The sequence below is a fragment of the Apiospora hydei genome (genome assembly GCF_038363865.1).
Source record: "Apiospora hydei strain CBS 114990 chromosome Unknown utg000009l_segment0_segment0, whole genome shotgun sequence".
Classification (NCBI taxonomy): Eukaryota; Fungi; Ascomycota; class Sordariomycetes; order Amphisphaeriales; family Apiosporaceae; genus Apiospora; species Apiospora hydei.
Genome location: NW_027117368.1, coordinates 4,751,818 through 4,776,189, shown reverse-complemented (window position 1 = coordinate 4,776,189; position 24,372 = coordinate 4,751,818). Strand labels below are relative to the sequence as shown.

The 24,372-nt window shown below is 54.7% G+C and overlaps 10 protein-coding genes across 10 annotated transcripts; 6 read left to right on the top strand and 4 right to left on the bottom strand.

Annotated features, from left to right (window-relative positions):
* Positions 1-1,909: 1,909 nt before the first annotated feature.
* PG997_013307 (uncharacterized protein) lies at positions 1,910-2,197 on the top strand (the record flags this gene model as incomplete). The annotated part of the gene is made up of 1 exon (XM_066817621.1): positions 1,910-2,197. The coding sequence occupies one exon, from the start codon at positions 1,910-1,912 to the stop codon at positions 2,195-2,197; it is 288 nt and encodes a 95-aa protein (XP_066663313.1).
* Positions 2,198-2,432: 235 nt separating this feature from the next.
* On the top strand, positions 2,433-3,944 carry PG997_013306 (uncharacterized protein; the record flags this gene model as incomplete). The annotated part of the gene is made up of 4 exons (XM_066817620.1): positions 2,433-2,445; positions 2,775-3,104; positions 3,507-3,753; positions 3,845-3,944. 4 exons carry the CDS (start codon positions 2,433-2,435, stop codon positions 3,942-3,944), a joined length of 690 nt encoding a protein of 229 aa, XP_066663312.1.
* Positions 3,945-6,145: 2,201 nt separating this feature from the next.
* Positions 6,146-7,394, bottom strand: PG997_013305 (uncharacterized protein; the record flags this gene model as incomplete). The annotated part of the gene is made up of 3 exons (XM_066817619.1): positions 6,146-6,181; positions 6,472-6,954; positions 7,062-7,394. 3 exons carry the CDS (start codon positions 7,392-7,394, stop codon positions 6,146-6,148), a joined length of 852 nt encoding a protein of 283 aa, XP_066663311.1.
* Positions 7,395-8,669: 1,275 nt separating this feature from the next.
* PG997_013304 (uncharacterized protein) lies at positions 8,670-9,763 on the top strand (the record flags this gene model as incomplete). Its single annotated transcript, XM_066817618.1, has 3 exons — positions 8,670-8,796; positions 8,935-9,451; positions 9,553-9,763. The coding sequence occupies 3 exons, from the start codon at positions 8,670-8,672 to the stop codon at positions 9,761-9,763; spliced, it is 855 nt and encodes a 284-aa protein (XP_066663310.1).
* Positions 9,764-10,263: 500 nt separating this feature from the next.
* PG997_013303 (zinc finger protein) lies at positions 10,264-10,786 on the top strand (the record flags this gene model as incomplete). The annotated part of the gene is made up of 2 exons (XM_066817617.1): positions 10,264-10,268; positions 10,402-10,786. 2 exons carry the CDS (start codon positions 10,264-10,266, stop codon positions 10,784-10,786), a joined length of 390 nt encoding a protein of 129 aa, XP_066663309.1.
* Positions 10,787-11,227: 441 nt separating this feature from the next.
* PG997_013302 (proteasome component PRE6) lies at positions 11,228-12,313 on the bottom strand (the record flags this gene model as incomplete). Its single annotated transcript, XM_066817616.1, has 5 exons — positions 11,228-11,546; positions 11,617-12,004; positions 12,102-12,154; positions 12,214-12,220; positions 12,283-12,313. The coding sequence occupies 5 exons, from the start codon at positions 12,311-12,313 to the stop codon at positions 11,228-11,230; spliced, it is 798 nt and encodes a 265-aa protein (XP_066663308.1).
* A 1,523-nt stretch (positions 12,314-13,836) lies between these two features.
* Positions 13,837-14,998, bottom strand: PG997_013301 (uncharacterized protein; the record flags this gene model as incomplete). The annotated part of the gene is made up of 2 exons (XM_066817615.1): positions 13,837-13,973; positions 14,068-14,998. The coding sequence occupies 2 exons, from the start codon at positions 14,996-14,998 to the stop codon at positions 13,837-13,839; spliced, it is 1,068 nt and encodes a 355-aa protein (XP_066663307.1).
* A 1,945-nt stretch (positions 14,999-16,943) lies between these two features.
* On the top strand, positions 16,944-17,487 carry PG997_013300 (uncharacterized protein; the record flags this gene model as incomplete). The annotated part of the gene is made up of 3 exons (XM_066817614.1): positions 16,944-17,054; positions 17,144-17,293; positions 17,389-17,487. The coding sequence occupies 3 exons, from the start codon at positions 16,944-16,946 to the stop codon at positions 17,485-17,487; spliced, it is 360 nt and encodes a 119-aa protein (XP_066663306.1).
* A 303-nt stretch (positions 17,488-17,790) lies between these two features.
* PG997_013299 (uncharacterized protein) lies at positions 17,791-18,262 on the bottom strand (the record flags this gene model as incomplete). Its single annotated transcript, XM_066817613.1, has 3 exons — positions 17,791-18,003; positions 18,081-18,140; positions 18,212-18,262. The coding sequence occupies 3 exons, from the start codon at positions 18,260-18,262 to the stop codon at positions 17,791-17,793; spliced, it is 324 nt and encodes a 107-aa protein (XP_066663305.1).
* A 2,667-nt stretch (positions 18,263-20,929) lies between these two features.
* On the top strand, positions 20,930-22,863 carry PG997_013298 (metal ion transporter; the record flags this gene model as incomplete). Its single annotated transcript, XM_066817612.1, has 2 exons — positions 20,930-22,221; positions 22,323-22,863. The coding sequence occupies 2 exons, from the start codon at positions 20,930-20,932 to the stop codon at positions 22,861-22,863; spliced, it is 1,833 nt and encodes a 610-aa protein (XP_066663304.1).
* Between the last annotated feature and the right edge of the window lie 1,509 nt (positions 22,864-24,372).

Sequence of the window (24,372 nt, the reverse complement as noted above, 5' to 3'; positions counted from 1 at the left end):
TTTGACTGGCAGCATCAGCGGTTCGGTGGACAGGATCTCTGGGCGTCTTTGGTGTTTGGCCTTGCTATTGTGTGGTTTACTCGGGTTGGGCATACACAGGAGGTTTGATTGAATCGGTTTACGCTGTTCTCGACCCAAAAAGAGGCGTTTCGCTCCGTATCACAGTTTGGTTGCTAGGAATTACCCATAACCCTTGTATTGTTACGCACCGCACAGACGGGTGGTGCTCCGGTGAGGAGAGCAAACATACTCCATAGAACATAATGCCGCAGTGCCATATTAGCAGTTCTCTACGACCAGTAGCAGCAGCGGCCTGACCAGTCTGTCTGACTGCACGGCATTCATTAATCACATTACCATGATATCTGTCCGTCCGCCATTGGCTGGCTGGGTTTCTTCTTACACGTGGATGTTTCAAGTAAGGCTGGGAACGACGGACGACACTGTCGACGGATGGATTGTCATGTGAAATGGGTTGCAGGTCTAAGTAGTCATGGAGATTGGCATATCGGAGGCTACTGCCGACCTCAGCTAACTTCTGTCCATCTTACCTTGTCCGCTGAGGATGAGACGGGAAGTCTAACATTAAGAGAAGAAGACGACAGGGGACTGCTCTTGGGCGGTGGTACCGTGGTGGGTGATGCTGCTAGCGTTGAACTGATCGTCCGTCCGGGGCAATGTTGAGGACGGCCAGAGCGTGCGTGCTGTGGTATGCTAGGTACTTACGTAGTACGGTAGCAGACACCCTCGCACACACCGTAGGTTAGGTATGGACACTGTGACATGCCCAAAGTCAAAAAAAAAAAAACATTGCACCGATTGATTGATCAGATCATTTGGATCAATTGTAGGTTAACCTTATATGCAGTGTTTTACTTCACGGCCGCTTAGATCCAACTCGGCGAAACTTCCGCGCGCTTACGCAGGCGAATTAATCGTGTCGTTCAGCGGGCTTGCGCTAGCAGCCCCTCGCGATGGCGGTACGACGACACTACTACTATGTACCTACACGCATTGTCGTGCCTTTACCCGGGTGAGAGGGTGGGAGTGCGAGTGCGAGAGAAGAGGGTGTGTGGGTGTAGGTATTGCTATGGGGCCCCAGCGAGATTTCAGATTTCAGATTTCAGATTTCGGGGTGCATCTAGCATAAGCAAATCCGAGATACGGACAAGCGAACGGGCCAATGCAGCAGTGCAGTGGCAGCAGCAGCGACTACATAGAAGGGGGCGGAGGAGGGGGAATGGGGGGTAGAGAGAGAGGGGCGGGCCTTTTTCCGTCTGGTTCTGGTGAACACGGTGCTGAACAAATTCTTCGCGAACTGTGACGCGAAACAGCTGCAACCACCAGCAATCAATCCCGGAAAGAGCGCCGAAAGCCCCAAGCCCCAAGCAGGAGGCGAGATATTCCCGTCGTCGGGCAAACAGCCTCAACGCACTCGACCTCTTCGCCCATTCAAGCTTTGGCTTTCAGGCACGCGACGTTCCCTTGTTGCTTGTGTCTTATCCGCCACAGCACGACAACACACATTGCAGCACAGCTCTCTCTCACTCTCTCTCTCTCTCTCTCTGCGCTGCGCTGTTTACACGCACCCACCTTTTAGGCGGGATATCTCTCGCCTACATACCTAAGCTTCCCGCGTCATAAGCTCGGGGCTCTCTTCCTCCTTACGTCATCTTCAGCCAGGACTGGCCCGCTTCAGCTCTGCATCTGGCTGTACGTACGTTGCGTTGCACGTTGTGCTGCTGTGTCCATCGCGCGAGTCACTCGAGTCACTGGCACCCACCCCATCTGCGGCCTGTGTTCTTCGGGGAAACAGGAAGTCCGGCCAACCACTGTTTGTTTCTCCTCGTTCTGCTGCTGCCGTCGCTGCAGCTACATGTGAAAACGAGCGCAGAGCGGACCAATCACGATGAGTTCTCGGCTTTTCCTGGCCAGCAGCGGCCGCGGCGCCAATGCGATCCGCACGACCGTGGAAGCTCCGATGCTGCTAGGTTTCGGCCCATCTTCTTTGAGTTCGGGCACCACGACTCCTGGTGCTGGTGCTGGTGCTGCTGCGTTCGTGGGACGAACGCCCCTGCTAAAGCTCGCCCGGAGGTCCTTGCATACCCCCTGCCCGTTGCCAGCAGAGGCTGCTGCTGCGACACGACGGCCAGCCCCTTGGCACCACACTGGCCACCACACTTCTTCGGACCAATGAGTCAAACCCCGCCGTGGTCCGCAGCCGATGCAATATCGCCAGCAGCAGCCCCAGCATCGGCAGTAGACGTGGCTACTACAGCGGTGCCGTGGCTTTGTTACCGTCTCGCTCGCGCTCGTCCTGCATAGCGGGGACACTGCACTGTCACAGGTCAAGTCGACTTGGGACGGCCCTGCAGAGCTCCTTCCGAAGCTTATCCTCCCAGAGCCGACGGTTACAGCGACAGGGGGCAATCATGGTCTCGATGAGTGAGTTTGGCCCCCGCCCCTCCCTCCCTGTTTGTTCTCCGCTCTGTTACCGGCCGGTGGCGCGCAGATGCTTTCGATTCCTCCCCCATGCATTTGAGTGTGAGGCGACGCGCATCGAGGCGGCAACTCAACCTTGGCTGTCGGGGACGACGACGACGAACCCCTGTTCAGTCGAACGTTGTCGATCTCTGTTCTGTTGACTTCGACTCGCTGAACTCGTCGTCCGCAACGGGTCTGGCCCTCCTGCACCGCCAGGAAGTCAAGTCGTGAGGTCTCTGCTTATGTCCCTGCTAATCCCGGTGCGAGTAGGCCTGCTGCACCTCCTCCAGCCGACCCGAAGCCTGCCCCTCCTAGCGGCCTCCGAAAGGTGCTTCCCATCCCATCCCTGACACCGCATGAAGACATCTACACAATACCGAATCTTCTCACCGCCAGTCGCCTGGTTCTCGCTCCTTTCATCGGCTACGCCATTCTCCACGACGCACATGCCTGGACACTCGGGCTGTTCGTCTACGCCGGCGTTTCGGATCTCCTCGATGGCTGGATCGCCCGGCGCTGGAAACTGCAGTCGGTGGTGGGCAGCGTCATTGATCCCATGGCCGACAAGATACTCATGACCATCTTGACCGTCTGCCTGGCCACCAAGGGTGCCCTTCCCGGTAAGTCTTTGGACCCCTCTCGCCAGCTTCTTTCTGACTTTCACTCCTGCCGATTCATGCTTCTGTCAACCCATCCTCGTCGAGCCCCTTCCTTTTCTTCCGTCCAATGTATTGTCGTCCCAATGCATGTTGACATCTCCAACCCAAGATGTCGATTGTTTCCAGCATGGCGTAACCTTTTGTCTTTTGTGCTTTTTTTTTTTTTTTTTTTTTTTTTTTTTTTTGCTTCCTCGTCTGCCTATCCCTTCTGCGGGAAGTGAACCAGATACGGGAGAAAGCTTGCAAAGGCCAAGCTCGCAAGCATCGCGATTGACTCGGAGCCTGCTTGTTTCCGTTGGCTTCATACATGTCAAGTGGTCTCAGAAGTCGGTCGAGGTATAGAATACGAGCTAACGACTGCAGTTTGGGTGGCGGGTATTATCCTGGGCCGGGACGTCGGCTTGGGCATCGCCGCCATCTACTACCGCTGGATATCCCTTCCACCGCCCAAGACCTTCATGCGGTACTGGGACTTCTCCCTTCCCTCGGCCGAGGTTCGGCCCACGACGATCAGCAAGTATAACACGTTCTTGCAGCTAGCCCTTATGGGCGCCACCGTCGTCTCGCCACTGCTAACAGTGGACGTTGCAGTGGCGCTGACTGGTCTGCAGTAAGTCGCCTTCCGATGCGGTTCCTCTGGCGAATACGACTCTGCTGCAAGTGGCCTCCTGGCATGAACCAATGCTAACATGGATTCCTAGGTACACTGTGGCAGCTACCACCGTGTGGAGCGGGCTCAGCTACGTGTTCAGCAAGGACGCCGTCAAGATCCTCTCGGACAGCAAGGCCAAGAAACAGTGATGGGGAGTCGTCTGACCAAGTCCCTTGTTGAGGCCCGGCCCTGTTTGCGTTGGGCTTCAGTCGTGCTCTTCTATACATTGTATCATTAGTGCACTCTGTAAGCATATATGATGAGAGCGTAGCATACTGGCACAGCGTATATAGCGACTGTTATATTTTGAACATTACGTCGACCATGTCGTTTTCTATCTGTAAAGCTCCTGGCTGTGTCGGCTCGGGCGAGGCCCTTGTTCTGTCGTCGTGCTACTCACTGCCTGTATCGCATCATCATACCCGCCGAAGGGGCTCAGCCCTACTTGGTCCATCGACTCTAACATCTGCCACTCTTAGGGCATGCCCTCCTTACGTACAGCGGCCGGATACAGGCCCCATTGTAATTGCCACTCCAAAATGACTCAAAAGTCTCACGAACTTGACTGGAGCCCGCTGAATGAGGTTATCCATGGGGGGATCGCTTGAAACATGCTGGACTAGGCAGCCAACTTGGTACTGAGCCGACGACTTCCGAATCCAAACGCCCCCACACGGGGCCAGGCGCATCTTGAACTCTTCTTCCCGTATCGAAAGCTTCTGTAATAGGCATCTGTTTTTTCTTTCTCTTTTCCCAAATAATGGAAGGAGAGAAAATCGTCTCTTCCGCGTGACCTATTACTACGGCGCCTCCCGTGAATCCAGAACCACGCCTCTGCCCAACTTTCTTGACACCTCTGTCCGCGGAGGGGCGTAGGTTATCAAAACGCGTGGTTTTATCCTTGTGACATTCACCCCTGGGTGTGAATACGGATCCATTCCGGGGGCGTATGGCTGTGTCTTGTCTGAAAACATCTTTCTCGTGCATGCCACAGCAGCGGAAGTTTCTGTTGTTTGGACAGGAGTGGATTGTTCAGCGCAAATCTTTTCTTCTCACGTGGTAAAATCCCGATACGTTGACTAGGTTAGGACGCCCAAGGTCTACTATATTTGCTTCGCCGTGGTCCTACCATCCATGGATCCGAAAAGGGGGGAGCCGAATCCCAAAGGTCGCGGGCAGGGAGGGCGAGGATGGAGCCTGACCCTTGATTTACCCCTTTTGGTCCTGCTGGTTGAGGATGCCGTCTTTGCTCCCGTTTGAGCGAGCTTTACTAGAGTGTCTGCTGATATGTCTTTGCCATTCACTGTTCCTCTGGGTCGTGTTGGAGGGGATCTCTCAACTTGGGTTTATGCATTACACCATGGAAAGACCACCGTGATATGGAATCACAAATGGCTTGTCGTTTCTTCTTGGCACGGTATCTAGTGTTGAGCGGCAACAGACAAAGACATTCACATTATTTGTTTGTAAGCTGTCTTCATATATCCGGCCGCTCGCGTGGTACACTGTCCCAGCCAAAAATGAAAGAGGCATGTGTCACTTCCTTTGAAGAAAGAATGTGCAACATATATCATCGTATACGAGACGGGTTGACAATCACAGCTGGTAGTCGGAACGAATAGAGAGGACTAAAAACGATATACTACTGATTACGCACTAGATGGCACCAGCCGGCACCACCACAATTAATATTCATTGCGGCTAAAATCAACTGCCCGGATGCCCAGAAACCGAGACAACTTCAAAAATATATCCCTGCATCAAAAAATGCATGTATAACGCCCAAAAAAGAACTCTCTGGCGGGGAATTGAACCCCGGTCTCGAGCGGTAATTGTTATTGGGATTCCAATGACAAGCTCGCATACTGACCACTATACTACCAAAGACAAGTTGCCAGTTGATTGGATGAGAGAAAGTTGCTTTAAGTCTACCTATATTGGTGGGCGACGATCCCAGCTTGATCTGGTTCATAAGCCCGCTCCATACTAGCCTGCAAGATACCCCCAAAACTGTGTCCAGATATAAATCATGTCATATAGCAGGTACGCATATGCAGCTTATTCTGTGAACAAAGAGTCGTTGCATTATTGTGATGACCCCTTCATTCAATCTCGTTGGCCCTTTTAGGCTTCGTAGACAATTCCCCTACGAACAATTACTGATTCAATAAGGCTGTCTCAATGAACATGTCAACTAGATCTCGAGATGGTAACGTTTGTGGTCTTCCTGATTCTCGGCGACAGGCCTGCTTCCACGTCATGTTTATGGTGGTCGTTGCCCACCGCGGCGGTGTAAAGAGGCACATGGATCGGCAATTTGAAGTCGACAGAAATGAAGTGCTCCGTGCTACTACTTTCTCCCCTGAAGGGCTTTGTCTTTGGTGTTCTGTTGAGTTGGTAATTAGCCCTCTCCCGAATCGGAGGAGCTTCCCTTCGTGTTAGGGAATATCCCATCGCCCGCGCCACTCCTGACCCCGGCTTCTTTGTTTTTGGATGACGTGGATCCCATGAGGTGCGGCAAGTGCTTGCGGAAGAAGGGTTTCAGTGTACTGACGCACGCGCAGATTATGCCGAGATCGATTTCGATGAAGCTAGCCCGGATGGACAAACAGTATTAGCGAGGTACAGTACCATAGATGTACGGGGACAAACGCGGACAAACTCGTGACTACTCACCACATGACGTACTGGTCGACCACCATCCAGGTGTAGTCGAAGCTGCCCCACAGCTTGGGCATGGAGACGGTCTGGACAATGGCCACGATGCAGACGACGCCCCCCCGCGACGAAGAGGCTGATGAGCGCCACCTTCTGCCGCCGCGGCATCTGCAGGTGCCAGAACATGGGAATGGGGAGGAGCACGATGGTGAAGTCGGTGATGATGTTGAGGGAGCTGGTGGCGTAGATGGCGTTTTTGCGGTCGAGACACACAGCCCCCGCCTGAACGGCCGGGCGATAGTCACAGGTGGCATGCACGGGGGAGCAGCCGAAGACGGTCGTGAAGGTGGCGATGAGCGAGTACGAGACGACGACGAACAGCGTGGAGTAGACGGCCCAGCGGACCTTCTGCACAGGGGACAGTTGGAGGTACAGCAGAAGGATGGACATCTTGGCCGTCGTGACGGAGAGGGCCCAGATGACCGTGGAGGCTGTCATGTACTGTGTTTATCACGTATATCGTCTGTGTGAGTGAGGATTTCGGGTATGTGGGGTGTCACGGAAAGTGAGAGAACAGAATCAAAGGGAACGTGGCATATTTTGCTTACAATCAGAAAATGCGGCGAATACTCGTCGAACGGCACGTCGTACAGATGACGGCCCATGCCATACTCGGCGGCTTTGAACGTGGTAACGATGAAACCCAGCGAGAGGACCATCGCAATGATGACCAGGTAGTCATCCGCAAGCAGTCCGCGCCTGAGAACGAAGACGCGGTTGTACAACCGAATCATGAACACAACGAAAGCGGCAATGGTGAAGCCGTAGCCGACACGGTACACGATGCCCGAGTGGTCGTCCGGGTCGACAAAGTTGGACAGGAGCCCTTCGGGGGGTGGATAGGCCGGTTGCGCCGCTGGAGAAGGAGTTTGTGCTGCCATGATTTTGCATTTGGGCCAAAATCGGTAAACTTGGCTGTGGCGGTTCTTTGTTGAATCGGAAAGCGCCATAAGTAGAATATAGCAGTGGTTATATATAACCGTTTTCGGCGATCGCACGATGCATCCTTCAGGAGCACCCTTTTCGCAACACCGTACATTACTCCCATTTCCATCCCTTATGCTACAAGGAATGAACGGGATGTGGGCCTTCTCTAACTGAGAGGTCATGTTGTAGACCCTGCTTGGTTTCTGTCACTACGCCGATCAAATTTGGCTGACCTGTATCGGCTACAACCGAGACTTATTCTCCAAGCAAACAGTAATATCTCCGTGCTTCACTCACGTTGCATAGCCTACCGATCTTGACATCTAAACCAGATCAAACACCAGCTAGAACGCTTATACGTTTCCAGTATGTGAACCAGTAGCAGAGGAATGCGTATCGGATATCTGTGGCAGTTAAAGGGGAACAATAATTCCACAGGTCCTCCCTAAAAATGAAATTTAGTTGGTTCTTGGTCGGCCAGAATACGGATGATCAGTTGCCCACCGTATGCAATCCTCGAAGATTCTGTCACATATTACCTCATATGTCCCGACTGGATGGTTCGCTACAAGGGTTGCGTGGTTTTTGGGCAGGCCACTTTCGATCAAGGTTGAGGCAAGAGAGAGCCTTGCATCAAAGTAAGATGAAGAATGGCATCGTTCTTTAGAGGTCATTGCAGTTGCACGATAAGCTGGTGGTTTCCTGATGCAGTATTCGATATCAAGAAGAAGGACCCGGCAAGTGCCGATGCTGGGACGTCTTCCCAGTCGTCTGCTTGTTGGCTGTCGTTGTAATCAGGGCTGTGGGATGCTCGTCTTATGACATGACGAGAAAAGGGAGAGTCCTGTTGTAAAATATGTGACGGTTGTTGCTGTTGAAGTAAGGGAACACGCAAGGGATTGCCCAATAACGGGGACAATGCGACTCTGTAATACCTGAGCTTCCGCTGTAGCAAAATGGGCGTTGATCCTTTCCGTTCGCGTAGGGCTGACCGTTTGATGCCAGGGTCTTTGACGGGATCCAGATCCGGGGATCCGTAAATATGCTTCCCCGCCATTGCCCAACCTCTCTGTTCTCCTCCTGCCCTGCCCCAGCATGATACTTTGATGACCTGTACACTCGAGTGGGATGGGGTTCCAGGCGCTCGGGAACAATAAGTAGCTGCTTGAGAGCCGATCTATAGCTGCCTCTTCATAGAGAGTCTCGAGACATTTCAAGTACACAGCAAAATGACAAACAACGACCATGCGCACCCGGGCAGCACTGCCACTGACCTTATACCGGAGGGCATACCCCTCGAGGCAAGCCTGAAGGGGAAGGTCTACGCCATCACGGGTGGTTCCTCTGGCATGGTGAGTACTGCCCCTTGTGTTTGACAAGCGGGGCCTCTTCAGGCCGAATGAGTCTGTAGTATATACATGGGTTTGCACAATGGAAACGATGGTGACTGCGTCTACGTGTATGCTGATTGACACGCGCAGGGCCGCTCAACAGCACTGGCTCTAGCGACCTTCGGCGCCTACGTGTCCATCTGCGGGCGGGACCCCGAGCGGCTGGCGCGGGTGGAGGCGGAGCTGGCGTCGGCATCGCCGCACGGGGCGGCGGGCGCCATGTCGTACCAGCTAGACATTGCGGACGAGGCGCAGGTGGAGACGTGGATCCGGGCAACGGTGGACAAGTTCCCGGGCCGTGACGGGCGGAAGAAGCTGGACGGGGCGGTCAACGCGGCGTCGCTCGAGGCGCCCGAGGCCGTGCCCATCACCGAGATGCGGGCGTCGACGTGGCAGGCGGTGCTGGACGCCAACCTCACGGGCGTCTTCTACAGCATGCGCGCCGAGCTCCGCCGCATGGAGGCCGGCGCCGCCATCGTCAACGTCGGCAGCATCCTCGGCACCGTGGGCATGGAGTGCTACGCCCCGTACACGGCGGCCAAGCACGGCGTGCTGGGCCTGACGCGCGCGGCGGCCAAGGAGTGGAGGCCCAAGGGCATCCGGATCAACGCCACGGGACCGTGAGTCGTTCCTTTGACCTCGTTCTATCGCTTCTCCTACGCCGAGAAGCAGGGGCGCGCGAAAGAAAAGACCAAGAAAGCTAACCACTTTGCTTCTTTAGGGGCCATACTGCGACGCTCATGTATGACAGGGCGATGGAACGGCTCAAGGAGGGCGGGGTGACCGAGATGCCGGACGTGGCGGCCCATACGATCCAGGGACGGGTTGCCGAGGCCCATGAGCAAGCCAAGCCCATCTTGTTCTTGCTGAGCGACTACTCGTCTTTCATTTCGGGCCAGAACCTTCCAGTAGATGGCGGCTGGGTTGTATGACGGCGACCGGTTGCTGCAAACAAGAGCAGATACGGCGTCTGGTAATTAGCACGGTTGCATCAACTCGTAGGGGTGATTGTCCCATCATCTGTAGCCTAGTTTGCTGTGGTAGCTCTTTATAGACCTTGGAGTTGTCGTATTATCATATCATCTCGTATTAAGAAGTCACTTTTGCCGTACCGAACACCAGGCAGCCAGGCAGGTGTGCTAAGAACAAGTCTGGGGACCGAAGCTGATTAATTAAGCAGTTCGCTTGCAGGGGCAACTTCACTAACACCAGACGCAACTCCACCGCCCCGCGCTACTCTTTTTGAATGGGCGAAAGAGCCGAAACCACCACCAACGAATTGACAAGTACATTGACTTGCGCCACGACGATCCTACGATATCTTCTTGGTGAAGACTCGGGTCCTGCACAAGCACAAGAGATACCGGCCACCCAGGAACGTGCCCGGGAACACAACCACCACACACAACAGCTCTAGTTGTACAAACACATCATGTGGTACGCCGCCCCTCCTGTCCCTCTACCCGACAACCGGCTCCCCGACACCATCCAAAGTGACCACCAACTCACAGAAACATGCTTATCTTCCCGCGACCAACCTTTACTAACCCGAGACCCCCCTCCCCAACAGCAAACACATCCTCAACGCCCAAGTCAGCATCCGCAGCCCCTGCTGCCGCAAGTGGTTCGACTGCGCCGACTGCCACCACGAGCAGGAGTCGCACCCCCTGAAGCAGACGCTCGAGCTCGTCTTCGCCTGCAAGAAGTGCCGCAAGTGCTTCCGCAAGGACGCCCAGGAGTTCGAGGACGCCGACGAGTACTGCCCCCACTGCGACAACCACTTCGTGCTCGAGGCCGTCACCCCCAAGCCCGCCCTCAAGGTCGAGGGCGAGGACGCCCGCGTCGACAACCGTATGCTCAAGGACGACCGCGTCAAGGATGGCAAGCAGGGCGGCGATAGCATGGCCATGCGCACCGTCTTCGACATCGACAAGGACGCCGACCGGCTGGGTTGAAGGGGGAGAACGAGGGAGAGAAAGAGAAGGTGGCTGGCAATGTATATACGGAGAGGGATATGGGCGATATCTGACGGTTGGCAGCCGAATACGTATGGCCTAGAAAAGTCTATACGGGGCAATAATCAAAGGCCACATGAACCGAGCATCCCTGGCCATTGACGGCGATGGGGAGTATGATACCACTTTATAGATTTCACGGAGATGGCGCATGGGCAGGAGAGAAACGACACGCGGGAAGGTCCCCAAAGTGTGATCCGACAAGGCTACCGTGGATGCATTCGGGTGTCTTGTTGATAGTGTACAAGTTCGTGAATAGGACCCGTCACTCTATGGCTGTGTCTACTGGGCCACCCTACCAGCCCGGGAACCTCGGGAGCGACACCCGTTCCCTTACATAAACCTGTTGGGCCGGCCACTAATGTATCGTCATCATCATCATTACTCGCCGCTGCCTCTCGTCAGGATGGCAGCGCTGCCTTGACCCGGTGTCCGGCCGGTCTTCTTCTTGGCGGCCTCCTCTTGCTTCTCCTCCTCGATGGTCTTGACGTAGTTCTCAATGTCATCCACCGGCAGCATCTCGACCGTCTTGCCGGGTGCCATGATGGCAATCTCGATGTTCTTGGCGCCGGTCTGCACGACCTCTAGTAATGACTTGATGGCCAGTCGGATCGTGGCCTCGCGATCCATGTCCTCCTTGTAGTTTCGCTCCAAGAACTCGCGTACCGTCTTGCTGGAGCGGCCGATGGCATTGGCTTTCCTATTTCCATGGTCAGTTGCCGCAACGTCATGTCGCTCGCACATGGCGAGCAGAGGGTATCGGGACGTACCAAGCGGAGTAGATGCCGCTGGGCTCCGTCTGGTACAGCCGGGGGATCTTGCTGCCCTTGTCGAAGCCCACAATCATGGTGCTGATGCCAAAGGGCCGCACGCCACCGCTCTGGGTGTAGCGCTGCTGCACGCCGGCGACGTACTTGGTGATGTACTCGATGGAGACGGGGTCCTCGACGGTGAGGCGGTGGGACTGGGCCTCGAGGCGGGCCTTGTCGACGAGGATGCGGGCGTCGGCGTTGAGGCCCGCGAACGCCAGGCAGACGTGCGTGTCGAGCAGGCCGATTTTGGAGGGCGTGATGCGCGTGTCCTGCAGCTTCATGGCCGACCGCTTCTCGCAGCCCAGGACCACGATGTCACTACCCTTGACTCCGACCGCGCAGGTTCCTACACAGCAGCACAAGACGGCATGTTAGAAGTGATGATACGTAACGAGCGGACGGACGTGCGTCGGGGAGGTCGGGTGTTTTATATGGGTTCGTACCTCGCTTCACAGCTTCGCCGGCATATTCGACTTGGAAGACGTGTCCATCGGGACTGCAAGGAATGGTCAGAGTCGGTTCACGGTCGGGACGGGGCTCATTGCCACGCATTACCTGAAGACTGCGATGATGGGTACGTATTAGCTTGAGATGCTGGGAGAGAGGGCGAGGGCCCATGCTTACCTGAAAGTGCTCTATCGTAACCCGACGCCATGATTGCAAATCACTGAGAGCAGGTCCTTGGATGGTGCTCGTGATTGTGATTGACTAGGAGGTTGTTGAGTGTGGCGTAGTTTGGGTATCTTGGGATCTTTCGTCGACGTCGTTCAGCTTGTTTGGTCTGGGGGCATGAGGTAGAGGTACAGGCACAGGGCCAGCAAGCAAGGCTGCCAGGTTGACGAAGCTCCCAGCTGCTGCGGGTGGGTGCACTCCAGCCTGGGAGCTCATCCTCCCCCTCTAGCGGGCTAGCTCCAGCCACATTTGGTGTGATGCATCAAGCCTTAGCCACGCCATTTGTCAAGTCCAGCCACACGTCCTCTCACCTCGGAGTTCAAAGCAATTTCAGACAGAGAGATATTTATTTGCCTTCACTTACACTAATACCAAGAACCGGGTCGGTGTCGTTCTCACTGACCAGCTGGCGAGACTTGCTACGGTGGTTTCAAAAATGTCTGGCACAAACACCGGGATCATCCAACTGGAGTCCTTATCAAGTATGGCAAACTCGCGCCAGAACAAGCAAATATCTGAGGATCCAGTAGTGATGATATACTCAACCAAGCATGCTTGGTCAGCTTTATTGAAGCATAGTCTATCCGTGTCTAGTATGCCGTTACAAGTGTTGACCATGCCATTGTACATCACCAAAATATTTCGCCTGTTTTTTTTTCTTTCTTTCCTTCCTTGTGTCCTGCCCCCCGATATGAACTTCGCTGCTCGTAGGGCCCATCACATAGATAACCCCCCTCACGCCAAACCATGATCGCCTTTAACCCCGGACGTATCCATCCTACCCGGTACTGAACTCGTACCGGGCCTTCAAGAATGCAGCCCAAGACATCAAAGTCATGATCCCATAGATGCCAGTAAACCAGGATCCCCCTCGGCAGGGAGCCAACAGTCCGATTCCGTCGCTTCCCGCCGCCTTGAACACCAGATTTGATGCATACCAATGCTGCGCCGTCGATGCTGTGCCTGAGAGCGGTGCTCAGAAGATAGAGACAAGTGGCGCCTTGATGAGAATATCAAAGACCATACTCCGCCGTCTAGTAAGCCCAAGCTCCGTGAACGCTTCAAAGTGGAAAAAAGGTTCAACGTCGCTGCCGAGAATTCAATTCTCCAATGTGCTCTGTAATACATTACTGAATGAGAGAAAAGCAATAATGTAAGTGGCTGAGATCTCTTTCCCAGAGCTCCAAGATGCCAAAATGCCAAATCATGATCAACCATAGGTATCGTAGCTCAACAGACTCTGCCAGTCCATAAAGACGCGAAGCAGGCCACGTAGGGCCTGACCCCCAGGAACACCCGTATAAATCAAACCAAATAAAAAGGAAAAGCAGCATTCCGTCATGGTGCTACCCAGCGGGACCAACTCTCCTCCGATCCCCGACGAAAAGACCACAAAACGCCGTGGCACCATGCAGAACGCCTTTAGAACAAAGGGAAGCGGAACAAATCGCTGCGTACGCTGAGACGGGAACGCCCGTGGCGAACGCAATGTACCGGAAATTTCGACTATGCGGCGGAGTCCAACTTCAGCACCCGCCGAAGTGAATCCTCCATGAACCGCATCTGCTCCGACGACTGGGCGTTGGAGGGCGGCGGGCTCTGCATCTGTTGAGCCTTGGCACTGCCGCCGTTTAGTACAGACGCTGGGAACATGCCGCGAGGGAGCTTGGGAGGCGTCTGTGTAGCCCCCCGTCGAAGTGGGATGCTGGCGAGGCGGCGTCTGGGGCTGTTGCATACCCCCGTTGCCACCAGAGAACAGGTACCGCTTCAATGCGTCGCTACGGTCCGCGTCCAAGTTGCGCGCGCCAGTTGGGGCGGCTTGGTGGACGGAACTGTTGGCGGGGCGCGCTGCCTTGATACGTTCCGAATAAGGAGTCGAGAATGCTGGTCCGAGGGATTTCCCAGGATTGCCATCCAGCTCCGTCGACGAAATGCCCGACGAGGGCATTCGTGCTGCAGCAGGGCGCTTTTGCGGGGGAAGCGCGGCCACCCTGGGCAACGTCTGGCATTCCTTGGGTGAGTCATGCGGTGGGGAAAACGGGCCCGGGGGAATGACAGTGATGTTGGAAGAGCTAGCACGGCGGGCAGTGCCCGACTTCTCCGCTCGCTGGGCCTTGAAGAAGATTTCCAGAGGGGATTCTTCATTGCGCGGGACGGGCGGAAGAGGGCTACCCAAGCCATCTTCTTCTGAATCAGTAGTCGGCGGCGAAGGCTCCTGGCTTGGCCCCGTCGTGATGGGCTTCTTCACCTGGCTCGGAGAGTCCGGAGCAGAGGTGGTCCTGGCGAGGAAGCTTGGAATAGGCAGCGCAGACGGAGCCGGCGAATGGTGGAAAGTTGCACCGGCGAACGCGGGAATCTGACTAGGAGGAAAAGAAGGACTGTGACGCTCCTGCTTGACGCTGTTGGCATGGGCAAGACCGGGAGACGCCGCCCCGTTCTTGTTGCGGCCCTTGTGCGAATGCTTGCGCTGCTTCTGGGTCGTGGACTGCGAATTAGGCGCGGCCAAAGCGTCGCCAGAGGCTAGTCTCTGAGGGGTGCTGGGGCTGTCGGAGTAACCCTGGCGATAGTTTGCCGCGTCGTTCTCCGAGGCGTAGTTCTTTTGCGAATTGCCGTTACGACCAGGGCGGCGTCGGCCAGGCGTGTTCTTTGGATGCGGTGATGAGTGCATGGTATAGTGGACGCTGTGATGGTATTTGTTGTTGTGAAGATGACATGTATCCAGCTGGATTGAAATAGGAGAGAAATAGTGGGAAGACCGAGTCGTCTTTGAATAAAAGAGAACAAAAGGCTCGACTTGTTGATGTTGTAAAAAAAGCCTAGGAAGAGACCTGGAGGAGATGGATGGTTGAGGGTCGAGACAGTGTCAGGGGTCGCAGTCAATGCGGATTGCGGGGTGGTTGATGATCGAGACTTGGGTTGCGCAATGCGACAAAGACGAGAGGCAACCGAGAGGTTGAAAGATGTCAGAAGAAGTTGTCGGGAGAAAGACGAGAGGAGCTTTCGGCTTCTGGCAGTTGTTCGGAAGAGAGAGGTGAGAGCCGAGATTAGCTTGGCGGGCGATGTGCGATTTGAGAATTTGTCTGAACGGGTTGCGGTCGCAAGCTGGATTGGCTCATATTTGTTGTTGATGATGGGAAAGAGGAAGAAACTTGACGATGGCGGGTGCGCAGAAGGGGGAATCAAGGAAACAGCGGCTGAGTTGGGAAGAATTATGGAGTCTGCTCCATTCAATGCCGCCGGTCGCTGTTTGCCGCCCTGAGACAGAGGGAAAAGTACCTTTGGTGTCTTTGGCCGCCTTTATTTGCCCTTGTCTGCGTGAAGCGGTACATTAATGTTGCATCGAGACCAGGCCAGGGAGGCCTAAGTGGCAGCTAACCTACCTACTTCTTACCTAGCCAGAAATCGGACGGGGGCAGGCAGTCAGGCGATTCAGCCAAGGCGAACCCGGAGGAATGACGACAGTTGCTGCTAGCTGCCAGATCCTACGACACATGTATGGAGTGCGCGTCCCAGGATTTACCAGGTGCAGAAGTGGAAAGCACGGTTCGAGTTGAGGTCAAGAAGTTTCAGAACCAATATGAGGAAATGCAAGATTTCGCCTGGACTGGCCTGGCCTGATGATGACTTGGTAGAAACTCACTATTTTCGCGATGCAGGCAGGTATAGCCTAGATCCGTAGCATGGTTTCGCAGGCAGCTAGTTCAATTGGGTACCTAACCTATGGAACCTATCGTCAAAGCGCCATCAAAATGTTTAGCAATCGCAGGCAGCTGGCAAGAAAGCGGAACGGCTTTGGAGATTGGTGGCGGACAGTGACCCAGCTGCACGGGAGAAGACTAATAAAGCTGATGGGAAATTAGACAAAACGTAAGATCCCCCATCTGGCACCGGCTTTGGGAGTTTGATTTGCATAAGTTATTGTGACTGGAATCGGTGATAATGATTGACGGGTCGTCCACAGATTGCGCGCCTTATCTAACTAAAGCTGGGAGAGCAATGGAGGCGTTGCGTTGCGTTGTTGGATGAATGGCTGGCTGGCAGGCTGGAGTGGGAGCAAGAAGGAGGGGCAACATTGCTGCTATCTAGCGCATATCGGCAGGCAGCTCACCTGCACCCTCGAAATGCACTGAGCTCGACACCTTTCAGGTCACCACTTGCGTCTCCTTAGCATTCATTGCACATCATACCCAACGAGGCTGAGAGAGAGCAACGCTCCAGACATTGTATTGACCAAGTTGCTCGTTGGATTCTTTCATTCAAGAAAAGTTCGGCGTATTCGGGTCGACCCTGTTGTTGCGGCCTTTTGACTGGAAAAAGGTGAACTTATTTCTACCTACATACTTTCTTCCCGCAGACAAACCAGACCATAATAATCTATCCCTCTTCTCTCTCTCTCGTACATAATTGACAGCCATCCACCATTCAGTCACCGATCGGCGTTAGGCAAACGACCAAAATTGACGTCTGCGCATCCGAAACCACAACAGTCTCCCGCGGCATTCTCTCCTCGACTTGTCAAGATAGGGAAAAAGTAGAGCTTGAATCCCCGGGCGACTCCCTTCTATCCACCCAGTTGCCGGCCCTCTTCTACAGCTTCCAACAACACCAACAACATGGCCGACGTCGATATGACTGATGCACCCACCACTTCCGTCGCCAAGAAGGCAAAGTCCGGCGACGCTGATGCCAAGGGCGAGGGCAAGAAGCGCTTCGAGGTGAAGAAGGTACGAGTTTTACTGCTACTGCTGCGGCTGCTGCGGCTGCTGCTGCTGCTGATTCGGCCTGTTACTGACTTGAATGACTTCATTATTAGTGGAACGCCGTCGCGCTTTGGGCGTGGGATATCGTCGTCGACAACTGCGCCATCTGCCGAAACCACATCATGGACCTCTGTATCGAGTGCCAAGCCAACCAGGCATCGGCTACAAGCGAGGAGTGCACAGTGGCTTGGGGTATTTGCAACGTGAGTATTTCCTTTGTCATATGAAGAGTCGACTTCCCACGCGATTTTGCTTCCACTCCCGGCACCCAAGACTGACAAACCCGTCCTTCTGCTAGCACGCTTTCCACTTTCACTGCATCTCACGTTGGCTCAAGGCGCGTCAGGTGTGCCCCTTGGACAACCGAGACTGGGAGTTCCAGAAGTATGGCCGTTAAGAGCATGCATGGCTGGCGTGGGAGAACACGAGGAAACATCTGAATTCGGGACGCTTGGAAAGGGACAAAAAGCGGTATGGCAAGGTTGGAGTTCCCCCAGAGTCACGAGGCGGTTCATGACAGGCAGGCACCGCGTTTGTTTCCTAGCATGCAATATGATACAGGCATTCCTGCCCAAGGCAGCGTTTTTGGCACGGCGGGAGCCAGATAGAGGTTGTACACGTTATACGAATTCTGATTTTATGTACCGGCAGTCATCGGCGGCCTTTCTCTCCCCCCTCCCCTTGGCAAGTAGCCGACTGCTTATCGCGTAAACATCTTCTCGTCCACCACTATACTCTGATGTGCTTGTGCGACGGCTGCTCCGCCCCCGACAGGCAACCACTTGACGGGGTTTTTGTTGAAGAAGGGCCAGGGAGGAACGACGACGAGGAAGGTGACGACGGTGCCGGCGAGGCCGACCTTTAGAGCCAGTGCGATGTCTTGCATGAAGTAGCCCACGAAGAAGGCGATGGTCTACCCGGATTTCTGTCAGCAAGGGTCGTGGACACTGGGGAACGGGTTGTTGATAGGATAGATGGGTCAAGACATACCCCGACCAACGATAGCATAATCGTGGAGATGATTTCAGCAAGCTTCTGGCCCTCGAAGTCCTGCGGCAATCTCAAGTCAGTACGCGACCCGATGCGTGCGTAGCGTGAGGAGCAGGTAATCGTAGTCTCACAATCTGGCCGTCGACCAGGTCTCGAACCTGATCCAGGATTTGTTCTGCCATTGCTGCTGCCGAAGTGCAGAAGATTGTAATCAATGCTCGCTGGGTAATTGCTGGGTTGGAAACTCGAAGTTTTTTCGTGGTCGTCCTGCTGGTGCCTTGTGGATGTATCACGCAGTCTGCATCGTATGTAGCCTCAAGACGCTCAGGTACCTTTCTTTGGGAGGCGCTCTCCACCTATCTGGTCATCTTGGCATTGATTGATCTGGCCAGAAGCCGACCGAGAGAATGCGCACGGACCATCAAGCTCAATCCAAGCGATCAATGACTTGATCAGCGGGATGCCGGCTGCGTCAGTCAGCCCTGTCCGTCCTCTGCCGTCGGCCATTTCGGATGGCGATTGTTCCAATAGCCCCGTGGACCAATCACGGAGCATCACCATATCCATGCCATGCCATGACTCCAGCCGCATTAGGGATTCCAGACCGCAGTTGTCAGTGGTCACACCTCCTACTGCTAGGACGACTTCATCCCGCCACTCTCGGTATTCCCACCATCTCTCTGCTCACTGCTATCTCTCCAGGCAACCCTAGACCATTGCCCGGCACACCGCTGTATGCCCGCCATGTGCTATATTGCCCGTGACTGATATTGACCGGTTTGGTCGGCAAAATGCCTCAAAGGACCCCTCGGTCAGAGTAAGTAGAGATCACGAGGAAATTCGCGAGATCACTTCTATGCTCCTAAACCTAGTAGTCTTTGGTCTTTGGTCCCGGGTGGGATTAACGGTAGATCTTGCCGACAGGACGGGAAACGTTGCCGACAGCAAAGGTGAGATTGATGGCTTTATCTACTAGCAGATATACTACTGCACTAATGGACGACTGTCAGATGCTGCTAACGGCGTGCGAATGCATGCGAGCAGCCTCTTTGTAGATAGAGATCTGTAGCTTGGAGGCAATTGCCCTCGATCAAGCTCTTTTGGTGTATCTTGCGAACGCACGTGGTTATACTTTGAGCCAATGGGGACATATCATGGGGATAACGAGAGTTGGTCGACACTTGAGCTTAGCTGCTCGTTCTAGGCACTCGGGACTAAGGAGAGGGACTTTTGTGTCGTGGGGACTGGAGAAGGACTTGCGTGCAGCGCAACGGCTTGTTGGTGGTGGCAGGACTATCGATGTGGGAGTTCTGCACCGGACGTGGAGAGTCACGTCTAGGGCGGGCGAGAGAGAGAGCAGGGAACGATCTCGTTGGTTCTGCTCTGCAACCCGGTGGCCGCCCATGGCACAGGGATGTACGACCAGCCCACTAGCATCTAACCTTCGGTAAGTCTTCTTTTTCTCTCTTCACCTTGCCTTTCCAGATGGCAGAGTCAGGCTGCGTGACTCCACTTCAGGCCATCTCAAGATTTTCTGTCAAGCACGAGCCAAATGGGCCACTCGTTTGTCACGTTGTTTTTGGCTTCCGCTTCCGTCCATAGAATAAATCCTTGAAACTAATCAAACCACAACAACGCATCGTTCGTCTGAACAAATTCCCTATCCAGAGTCCGGTCTCTCGCCAATTCGTTTATATTGAGAGCCTCGCGACCCTTTCTTTTCCATGATTGCATCCAGAGAGGGAGAGAAAGAGTTCCCCATGACCTTGCTTGCACGGCTTTTTGCTGTTTCGAAACCATAAATCTGGTTTGGACAGAACCGAACTCTTGGCACAGACGGCCGTAGCCCAGCCCTCAACCTCAAGACTTCCCGCTACCACTGACCACTGACCACCGACCACTGTCCGGGACCAGTGCTGAGAAAAAGAAAGCCCTGACCTCATAAGTCACCTTCTTGGCAGTACCTCCCCCTACATACACTTACTTACCACTTGCCTTATTGCCTGCCTACCACCTACCTACCTACCTACTTTCCCCCGGCTTGCATGCACTCGTAGTCAGCAAACAAAGGAAAAGGGATCCAAAGTCTTGTACCTGGGGCTCTCCTGGCACCTTCTTTCTCTTTTTTCCCCATCCTCGCTTCACGTCCACTACCGACAATCGCATCTCTCCGGTCGCATCTCACCACTTTTTTTTGTCGCATTCCCGTGTCTCCAGTACCTTCGGCACCAACTCACCAAGCTCCGACTGGACAATTGCATAACCATTCTCGAGCTGCGACGATCCTTCAGCAGAAGTAGCTCGCCACCGTACCAAGCTCTCTCTTGCGGCCGACAGACCGCATCATTCCCCAAAAGTCACCAAGTTGGCGGGCCTCATCAGCAAGCAGTTTTCCTTCTCCCGACCGCTCTTAGGCCCTCTGTTCTGGGTCTATAGCGGCGTCAACAAGAAGCCTCCTTAACTGGTTGTACCCACACGCTTTATAGTCTGATCCAACTTCACCAAATACCGTTCTCTTTTCCGCGAACAAAGCCTTCCTATCCGGAACGCTGTCACGGTTCCCTCCGCACCCTCCTGCGCTGGAGCCTCGACGAAACCCTCCTGCAGTCGGCGTGCTGCCACGCCTGCTGCTGCGTGCAAAAGCCCGATAGCTGAGTGCGCGGTTCAGTATGGTTGCCTTCCCTTGAATACCAGCGGAGGGCTTTTCCTTGTCTCTTTATAGAATTGGCAGGTTCTGTTCAGTTTGATACAGCCAAAAATCACTAAAAAAAGACCTAACAAACACTTGACGACGGCGGACACTCGCCGCCTCGACACAAACCCCGAACAAAAGACGGAAGAGTCCAAAAATGTCGGACCACGAAGAAATCTCGGAGAGAGGCAGCGGGTACGACACCCCTGTCCCGGAGTTGGACGATCACCGCCACCAGAGCGCATCGGTCCAGAGACCTGACCGGCCTCGACGAGGCACCGTGGACACCCTATACGGCACGCGCCACCTGGAGACGCCGCCTGATATTCGCGTGCGCGACTTCGAGGAAGCCATTGCAGACGACGAGGCGGATGATGTGTCCCCCGTTCGGCCTCGAAGCCGACGGCCTACCGTTGACACCGTCAACGATGCGCGCTCCCTGTCGCCTCCGAATTCGGTCAAGGCTTTCGCTGAGGCGCGTCGCCGTGGACGTGCGTATTCCACCAACAACAAGGAAGCCGAGGAGACCAAGGAGGATGGCGAGAAACTGCACCTGGCTCGCACCTTCTCAGGCGGCAGTCGCCAAAGTCTGCGCAGCTACCGCTCGGTTCGCAGCAAGCACACTGTGGCCGACGACGCTGCCAGTTTGGGCACGAACCGGACGGTGGAGGACGATGTTTGTTTCCCCATGAACGACGAGCACCGACAAGACAGGCTGTACATCGACTTTGACTACCTGGAGAACTTTATCGCCGCCGAGAATGCGGCTCGCAAGGAGGAACTCGATGCGGCGAACGCCACCAAGGTGTTCCCGAGCCTCCAGACCGAGCAATTCCGTTCCCCTTCGCCCATGGTTACGGCCGATGGCGACATTTACCAGCTCCCGCCGGGAACGGGCATGACCGACGAGAAGCAGGTCGAGGAAACGGCGGAGAAATCCGATGGTGAAGCGACGAAACAAGATCCGATTGACCCTAACAGATTCAGCTTCTTCTCGACCGCTTGGGAATCCACGATCCATGCTGCAGAGTTTGGCGACCTGGTGCTGCCTGGAGAGAATGTCCGGGGACTGTTTCAGTTCCCGGCCGATGTCAACGATGGTGTGTGGTGGCTGAACATGAACAGCCCCACGGAGGAGGAAGTCCGCACCATCTGCAAGGCCTTCGGGGTTCATCCCTTGACGATTGAAGATATCACGACGCAGGAGGCACGCGAGAAGATCGAGCTGTTCCCTTCGTACTACTTTGCTTGTTTCCGGTCCTTCAGCGTCACCCAGGAGGAGGACGGACCCGACTACGAACCCTTCAATCTTTACGTCATCGTCTTCCGCGAGGGCACACTCAGCTTCAGCTTCGAGCCCAATAGCCACGCCTCCCTTGTGCGGAAGCGAATTACGATGCTGAAGGAGTACGTGTCGCTGAGCAGTGACTGGATCTGCTATGCCTTGATGTAGGTTACCCTTGACTTGCCACTATGCTGTCACATTACGATACTGACTGTTGTTCTTTTAGTGACAATATTGTGGACTCGTTTGCTCCAGCTATCCATAGAATTGAGCTGATCACGGAAGGGATTGAGGATTCCGTGTTTGTTGCACGCGCCGATGACATGCACTCCTTTCTGCGGAGGATCGGCGCGGTCCGCAAGAACACACTCGGCCTGATGCGTATCCTCGGCGGCAAGGCCGACGTGCTGAAAGGATTCACCAAGAGGTGCAACGAGAACTACAAAGTCACGCCTCGGATGGACATTGGCATGTACCTTGGCGACATTCAGGATCACGTTGTCACGATGATGACGAACCTGACGCATTTCGAAAAGATCTTGTCCCGCGCCCACAGCAACTACCTCGCCCAGTTGACAATCGACAGCATCGCTCAGGGAACCAAGACCAACGAAGTCCTCAGCAAGATCACCTTCTTGGCTTCGGTCATTGTCCCCCTGAACGTCGTCACCGGCCTCTTCGGCATGAACGTGCACGTCCCTTGGCAAGATGTCGAGAACCTGCATGCCTTTATCGCGATTCTCTGCTCGTTGGTGGGTTTTGTTCTCATATCGCTATTGATTGCTCGGAAGGCACGGTATATCTAGACGGGCATTGGTGCCATTTTTTGGTTCGTTGGCCGGGGAGGAAACATTGGACGCCATTTTCCTTCTCTTTCTTTTCCTGTCATCTCTATTTTACTGCGTCGTAATGGTGATGGTAATGATGATCTTCAGAAGTACGCTGTTGATGAATAGACGTGAAAAGCCTCTACTTGGCATTGCGATGCGAAGTCTTATTAGATGCTAGGCATTGGCAGATAGACGACAACACGATGAATACTAGAAAACAAAACGTCCGAAGGTGTAACGTGAGAAGAAGGCCGGGACTTGGCTGGGTCAGCTGGACGCCCGGCTTGCTATTCGCTGCAGTACGGGCCTGCAGTCTGACGGATACGCATCCGTCGAATAAGACGGCGAGGCCGGCTGGGAGTCAGAAGGAGTCGCTCCCCACCACACTCGGTAACCCCACCGACCATCCCTGCAGGCTGCAGCCCTATGAGGCGGATGACCCAAACGACAGGTTTTGTGTCTCGGTTCTGCCCGCTTGTCCAAAGAAGCGAAGCCCCGACCGACATACGATATACGACAGGCATACGCAGGCACATGGCCATTGCGCAGGCTGATTGGGTCGAGGGCCGAGAGGGTCTGACTGGCCGTGTGTCGAAGAGCCATTTGCCAGGGAACCGGGCTCGTATTATGTGTCCAATCCCACCATCAGATCGCAGCGCTACGGGGATGATGGACGCTTGCCACGCGGGGCATTTGCGACGACAAGGCTGGCACCGCGGAACTACTAACTCGCGATCCCGGTCCTGTCTCGCGGTACTTGGACACTGCCATGGCAGGGATGCAGAGGCTGACGATGGCCCCGGGCAGCCAGCGGGCAATGAGACGCGAGATGTCAGCCGTGGCTCACCGGGATTTTCTAGAACGTGGCCGACAATTTCTCAACACCCTGTTCCATGTCCCCCATGCGTGACAATGTTCACGGCACTTGGGCGTCCTGATTGGCCCCGGCCGCTCAATCCTGCCCCCTGCAGTTCATACTCATCTTCTATATGACCCCTCCAGCTGAGCAGCGCCCCGCCCCCATTTCTGCGCTTGGGGTCTGAATCTCTCTCTCCCATCGACGACGTGAAGATACTTTATCCCGGCGAACCATTAGACACCTGACCCTCTCCCCTATTGCTTACTCTGGGGCATTCTGGCGCGAACGCTCCCTCCTAACCCCCTCCGTTCGCATGATAATTAGCCATAATACCTTACACGCCGTATACCGGCCTTTTGCCCAAATCCTTCCTCCCTTCTCGAATTGGCCATGCGAGGTTGCGGTTATGGCCGGGCCCCTACTACATCTAAAAAAGTAACCTCATCCCTAAACGACGTTATGTTTCGGCCATGAAGAAGGAAAGGCGACGCCTCTTTTTTGTTTTCACTTTCAGTGTCTGTCTGACAATCGGTTCCTGTTCCGGCTTGCCCTTTTTTCCCCGCAACAACGCCTCCGTACCGAAAGGGGGTTTCTGTCTCCGACCAACCAGTAAAATATCAAAGGAA